Raw genomic sequence first — 6,709 nt, forward strand, 5'->3', positions numbered from 1 at the left:
GAGCATACAGAAGGCTTTGACGCAGCCTCTGAACTGAAGAGAATGCTTAAAGCAATGATAGTTATTACAAAAACGGCCAGCAGGTGGTATTAGAGATCAACTAGGGCCATGTAGATTTGTGAATAATTATGAAATTTAGCTATATTCTAATGCTAATTGCTGCAAAACATAAACACTAGAAACATGTTTTTTTTCTTGATGAAAGAAGAGACTCTTATCTTTCTTTTGTTATGTTTTTATAGCAATAGAACACAATGTTATGTGGGCCTTGCAAAATCAGTCAAAATCCAGTAAAACAGCCGGGAGCGAAGGGGGTTGCTTCAGTCAAAATAGCTGGGAGTGAAGGAGATTATTCAAGTGGAAACTGATGATTTTGAGGAGGAAATAGTAGTAGTTATGGCAATGATTTGGCCCATGATAGCATTAAGCACTGCATATTTCACAGCATTGGCATTTTCTTTGATGTATTTTTGATTATAATGTGCATATGCACCTGCAAGAATATTTGCACTTTTCCAAGTTATGTGAACTTGTTGATCAATGATGGTCCGTTTGTAAGATAGAAAAATTGTTTACACTTTAAAGTGAAAATGTGTAAAGTTATGCTTTGTTGAGAGACTTATTTTCAATAAAGATTATACACATTTGAAAATATATGTTGTTTTTCCAAATATTTCTTGTGAAAATCCAATTAAAATTTGCAGAAAAAAGGGTTGAGTAATCATAAAAAATGCCTGCGAAATCCTGGAGGGGCTGAATTTTTATTGGACGCACCATTTCAACCGTCACACTATGCAAGATGGAAAAAGTATGTATATCACACCACACGGCCAGGGATGGGCAACTCTCAGGCCGCTTGTGGCCCGCACCCATACTCGGAGTGGCTCCTCAATTAATTTTGGGCCTGCCACAACTAATCTTTTTGTAATCAATTATCCCATCGATTAATCTAATAATTGAGTAATGCTGGTCTGACAGCGAGGGTCTTTGTGATGTGTCTGACAGAGTCTCCTGTCACAAGGAGTTTCAACTTTCACTTCTCGCATAAGTGCGACCATGTCTTTAAGGGAAACACTGGACATTTATGCCCAATTCTGTCATGTCTTGTTTCGTTCAACCCTCTGCTAGTCATTTGTTTCCTGTCTTTTTTTTTGTTTTCCTGGAGTGGTGGTGGGCGGAGTTCCTGTGTCTCAGCTGCAGGCAATCCTAATCAGCAAGCTATTTAGACACAGGACTCACGAGAGGAAGATTGCCAAGTTATTGTTTTTGTTTTTGTAATAGACGAGGGCTGCAGGTAGTGATGGTAAACTGAAACATCATGAAACAATGAGGCCTTCCATCCAACTGGTTCGCTCCTGGGCCGAAGCATCATGAGGCTTCATTTGTTCTATTGCGCCATCATGTGGAAAATAAATGTCATGACAGACAGTGATTAAAATGATACCATGGATTTGATGGGGTCAAAAGGGCAGGGAGTTGTGATGTGAATGAATGTGCGTGTGGTACTTGAAAGAATGATTCCTTTATTTTAGACATTGACATTTAAACAAGGAACACCTTTCATTCATTTTTATTGAGGAAAACCAGCATTTCCAAAGTTTTTGGCTTTAAACGGTTTCTTTTTTTACATAGGATTTCTCCTGCTTTTGAAAATAGTCTTTCGCAAGGGACGGATGAGGCCGGGGTACAGAGAAAGGTTATTGCTAGTTTGTAGAGGTTTGGGTAGACATGTTTGTTTGTCATGTTGTCCCAGTAGTCCAGGGGGTTTGACATCCTGCTTATGTTGGATTCCCCCAGGTAAGTGTGGACTTACCTGGGGGACCTTCAGTCGCATCTGCGGTCTCACTCTGGGTCCTCGTCTGGGTCCTCCTCTGCATGACTGTGTGGTCCAATCGCCGCCACAGTTTTTCACCTAAGACACAACAAACAGACTCACAGCCAACAGGCAATTCTGGCTGCCCATCGTAGAGATGGGAGCAAAAGAATGCCTTATCCCACAATAATGCACTGCCGCTCATTTCCTATTGCTGAATTAACACCATTAGAATGTATCGAATATTACCTTGCGCCACAGGCTGGGAAGCTTCTGATGTGTCCGGTTGTGTTCATGAAGATGATGGGTTGGAGGAGGAGGAAGATGTCCTTTGCCGGATCACTGTCGCACATTCAGCTGTGAGCCTCCTCTCAGCCTCTTGTTCTTTATTGGGGCTAAAGAAGCCTAACTTCTTGTACCTGTAAATGACAATGAGACTCATTGCAGTTGTGAACTGTTCAACAAGAGGCAGTTGCTCATTTGTTGGTACTAGTAGACAGATGAGAAAAACAGACAACTGATACAAACCTGGGATCCAGCAGTGTTGCCAGTGACATGATGCTCATGGCTTGGAGGTTGTAGAGCTTGTCCCTCAGTTGTTTTTTAAGACACTCAGCCATTGCTTTGCTCTCCTCCATTTGTATGGCTCCCATGTCATCCTCCAAGGTGTGGTGCAGCATGGCCAAAAGTGGAATGACCTTGGACAAAGACACTCTCCTCTCCTCTGAGAGCTCTACGGTGGCATCATTAAATGGGGACAGCACCTGCAGACTCTCAGAAATGAGCCTCAACTGGTGGGATGTGAGTGGGGTAATGTCATTGTTTAGGCCTGCTCCTACGGCTTCCCTGAGGTTGTACATGCGTTGCAGCATGTGGAAGGTGCTGTTCCAGCGTGTCTCCATCTGAAAATAAAAGGTCATTATTGTTTGAAAGGAGGGTGGAAGCAGTTATGGATGTCAACTTACCTCTTGAATGAGCTTCAGCACAGGCTCTGTAGGCTTCATTTGCTCCTGCACCTGTGTCAACCTTGTCTATAAAAAATAAAATAGGAAACAAAACATTATTCAAGTCATTCAGCATTAATTTGAATACTGCTGTGTAATAAAGGAATTCACCTTTGCAGTCGTACTGCTTTTGAAGTAGCCAACTATACTCCTACACTGAAGACGGATCTCAGACAGCTCAGTGTTTTCTGCCAGAGCCTTCTTCACCATTAGATTTAATGTGTGATGAAGGTGTCTGGCACATGCAGCCATGTTGGCTGCACCATCTGTCACAAGGCAAGTTACTTTGGTGGCAATGCCCCATTGTGCCATGAGTGCCGATTTAACGGCAGCCATGTTCTCAGCTGTATGGCGGTCAGGGAAATGGAATACACCTAACACAGCTGAGTGCAGATAGGTTTGCTCATCAATGAAATGACAAGTGACTGCCAGATATGCATCTGTGTTGATGGTGGTCCACATATTTGCTGTTGTGTTCACTGCAGAGGACTTTGCTACAAGCTCTTGGGCCTTCTCCTTTGCCTGCTGGTACCTCTCCTCCACGATGGCTTTCAAAGTCTAAAGGAAAGGAGAAAGAACACTATTGGAAGAGCAGTTATGGGGGAATGGGGAATAATGATTCATGTGCTCTCATACACACCTGCCTGGTGGGGAGAACATAAAAGTTCAGGAAAAAGTTCCCTACGGGGAAAATAAAAGTATATCGTATCGTATCGTATATGTAGGGTCGAAAGCTTGGATAAGCTCCCTGAACCCTGTGTCCTCCACAAAACTGAAGTGCTGGCAATCTTCGATTACCGTATTGATCAATGCCTCTTCCACTGCATTCTTATCCACTGCAGTTTAACAGAAACAGAGTAGGCCTATTAATGATAGATGTCATTCATTTCATCTGTCACATTTCAAATATACATGGTAGGCTATGCTGTTTTTTCATTGCATGTTAAAAAATGGCTTACCTGGGCGTGGTTCTATTTGAGTTGTCTCCTTATTTTCATGCAGGGCCCTATAATGCCTCAACATAGATAAAGTGTTGTCTTGGTACCCAAGTACTTTAGAACAACGTTTACACTTCACCTTTTGAAAGATCAGCAAGTAGGAGAAAGACAAGTGGAATCGCCATTACTTCAAATGTGGAAAAAAAGACATACTGATAGGTCTTGGACTGGAGAGGTTGACATATATTGATAGGAAGAATTTGTGGCTCTTTGGGATTCATTCATGTCCTCTATGGAAAAAGAAAATACATCGTCTGAGTAGTGAATGCAATGGTAATATAGTAATTTTTTTTATGTATCCTGTCTTTTTGTTATTTGTGTGTGTGTGTGTGTGTGTGTGTGTCGGGGACACCATTTTGTTTGTATTAAAAGAAAAATTGCAATAAAAATATTGTGGGGAAAAAAAGAAAGGTCTTCTTACCCTTTTAAAATTTAATATGGTTGAATGAACTAAGAAAATGAGTTTGAACAAGCTCAGAAGTGCTGTTTAATAGGAGGGGTGGACTTTTGACTTTGGGTGATAAGATTAATTAAATCTAGAGCACCCCAAGAAAGAGAAAGCTAAACCAAAAGGAAACCTAGCAATAACCAATAAGAGGCTAATGCCAGCAGGAAGGCTGTCATATATCATATTAGCTGGGCCACACGTCGTTAGCGTCTCTACAAGCAAAAACTGCAATGACAACACTCCTTGGATCACTTTGTTCTTTTGTTACTGTTAGAAGACCATCTTTGTCTTCCACGTGTTCGTTGTTGTTCGGGTAGAGAGAATGTTGATTTTCTGAATACAGACTGGAGATCGGTGAACAGTTCCTTCGAAGGTTTTATTTTACAGAATATTCCGGACACAAGCGGGCTCCCAGCAATGGTGGCATCCTCTCGCAAGTGTGTCGATTACAGACACTTACAACCTTTTTATACTATCTTGAAGGGCGGTTCCAAACAGCCCACCTGGAGTTCACCGGACATGAGATAAGACTTTAAACACATCATTGATTACAGACACTTCAACCACAGACAATGGCCCAATGTTGTGGAAATTGATGAGATCCCAGTCATGACGATAAGATTTTAAACACATCATTGATTACAGACACTTGACAGAAATTGCGACATCACTCACAAAGACACATCCACAGATAAATATAATAATAAAAATAAATAGCTTCATAAACTGTTCTCATCACCACAACAGCCAAGTGTCCTGCTGTAGATAAATTAAGACAGACCATGATGTTACACTGCCACACAACAATGTCATTGCCAAGGTAGTAGTAGATCAAGACATTGTGCAACATACATTTAAGAACAGGTTTTTTTACTTATCTGGATGGGATTTTATGAACCATGAAACCAGTGCTTCACAAGTAGGCCTAAACTCAAAGTTGCTGTTTGACTTTGGTGGTTCCACTCATGGAGGAGAGGGGGGGAAACAGCCTGGCTGACGTTTTCGCCTATCACGATGTTGACTTCAGTCACAAAAAAAGAGAGAGAAATACCCAATCAAGTTGAGAGATAACATTCATTTAAGCATCCGTGCAATGTCATCTCAAAGCTCTCCTTGATGCCAAAATTGTCAGAGAGAATCAACACACTCTTTCCCCTCAACAATCGTAGATGTAAAAAAGAAAAAAACTGTGACATCAGACTTTCAAGTTTGCTTTGGTTAATTTAAAGGAATACGTTTTCCACTCAGTGGTTCTCTCATTTACATACTCACTATTCCAAGCACATCCCATATGAAATTTTTTTATACAAATTGCATATGAATTTTATCTGTTCGAACAGAATTATATGTGGATCCTATATGCCGCAAAACACCCATTTACAAAATGCATACAATTTCTATATGTTTCAAATCATGTTTGCCATATATGTCCAATGTAATATTAATACATACATGTTTTCTTGTGCAAATGGTATATTCCATGCCATCATAAATGCTAACTAGTGGTGAATGGTGACATCCTATCAGCAATGTTAATTTTGACAATAAATCTTAATTTAGTTTTAGTTATTGTCTTTTGACAAAAAATAATTGAAGTTTTAGTCAACATTTGTAGACAAAAATTGGACTAAAACTAAAATATGATCAGATGACTAAAATATAAGAGCAATTTTAGTCAAAAATTAAAAGCAATTTTAGTCGACTAGATGAATAATTTAGTCTGTTTTCCTTTAGTATACATTTCAACTTTTATACAGAAAAGTATCACATCTATTTGTAACTGAAGTTTAAATATGCAAGATACAGACTTAAACTTAACAATTTATTAGTCTTTGTTTCAAAGAAACATGTTGTGTGACAAAAAATGACAACCAACCTCAGAAGGCTAACAATTATTTACGCCGGTTCATTTTGAGGAAGGCACTTTGTGCTAAAATGACCCACCCCATTTCATTGGTTACTTTGCAAAGAGCATCTTTAACTTTGAGGAGTCGTGCAATCATGTTAAAAGTACTCGACCAACGTGTGGGGCAGTCTTTCACAATAATCAAGCCACACTCATCTAAAATCTTCTCCGTTGCAACAGTCGATTTGCAAAAGAGCTTCACAATTGATTGCGCTTTTTCAAGGAGTCTCTTAACATTTCCTTCCTTGTTATCATGTGGACCATCAGCTGCAGTGTATGGACTACGCAGGGCATCCGTTGCATATCCATGTCTATGTTTTGGTTCGTAACAAAAGTAGAGCAAAATAAAGATTAGAAATTACATTTGTGTGCTGTCCTTTCATGAGAAATGTTAATGTGGCTTACCGAACATCTACAAACTCCTCAGAATCACTCTTGCCTGGGAGGGAGATGGGCTCTTCCTCCTCTTCTGGAGCACTGTGTTTAAATGCCACCACCATATTGCTGCCATTGTCAGTTATAACAGTGACCAGGCCCGGA

At 40.1% G+C, this 6,709-nt stretch overlaps 1 protein-coding gene across 1 annotated transcript; it reads right to left on the bottom strand.

Annotated features, from left to right (window-relative positions):
- Positions 1 to 1,583: 1,583 nt before the first annotated feature.
- On the bottom strand, positions 1,584 to 4,657 carry LOC144036413 (E3 SUMO-protein ligase ZBED1-like). Its single transcript, XM_077547020.1, has 6 exons — positions 3,458 to 4,657; positions 2,929 to 3,375; positions 2,779 to 2,844; positions 2,342 to 2,715; positions 2,063 to 2,232; positions 1,584 to 1,912 (listed from the first exon to the last, which is right to left on the bottom strand). The coding sequence occupies exons 2-5, from the start codon at positions 3,277 to 3,279 to the stop codon at positions 2,106 to 2,108; spliced, it is 918 nt and encodes a 305-aa protein (XP_077403146.1). The 5' UTR covers positions 3,280 to 3,375; positions 3,458 to 4,657; the 3' UTR covers positions 1,584 to 1,912; positions 2,063 to 2,105.
- Between the last annotated feature and the right edge of the window lie 2,052 nt (positions 4,658 to 6,709).

This window comes from Vanacampus margaritifer, chromosome 16 (genome assembly GCF_051991255.1).
Source record: "Vanacampus margaritifer isolate UIUO_Vmar chromosome 16, RoL_Vmar_1.0, whole genome shotgun sequence".
Lineage (NCBI taxonomy): Eukaryota > Metazoa > Chordata > Actinopteri > Syngnathiformes > Syngnathidae > Vanacampus > Vanacampus margaritifer.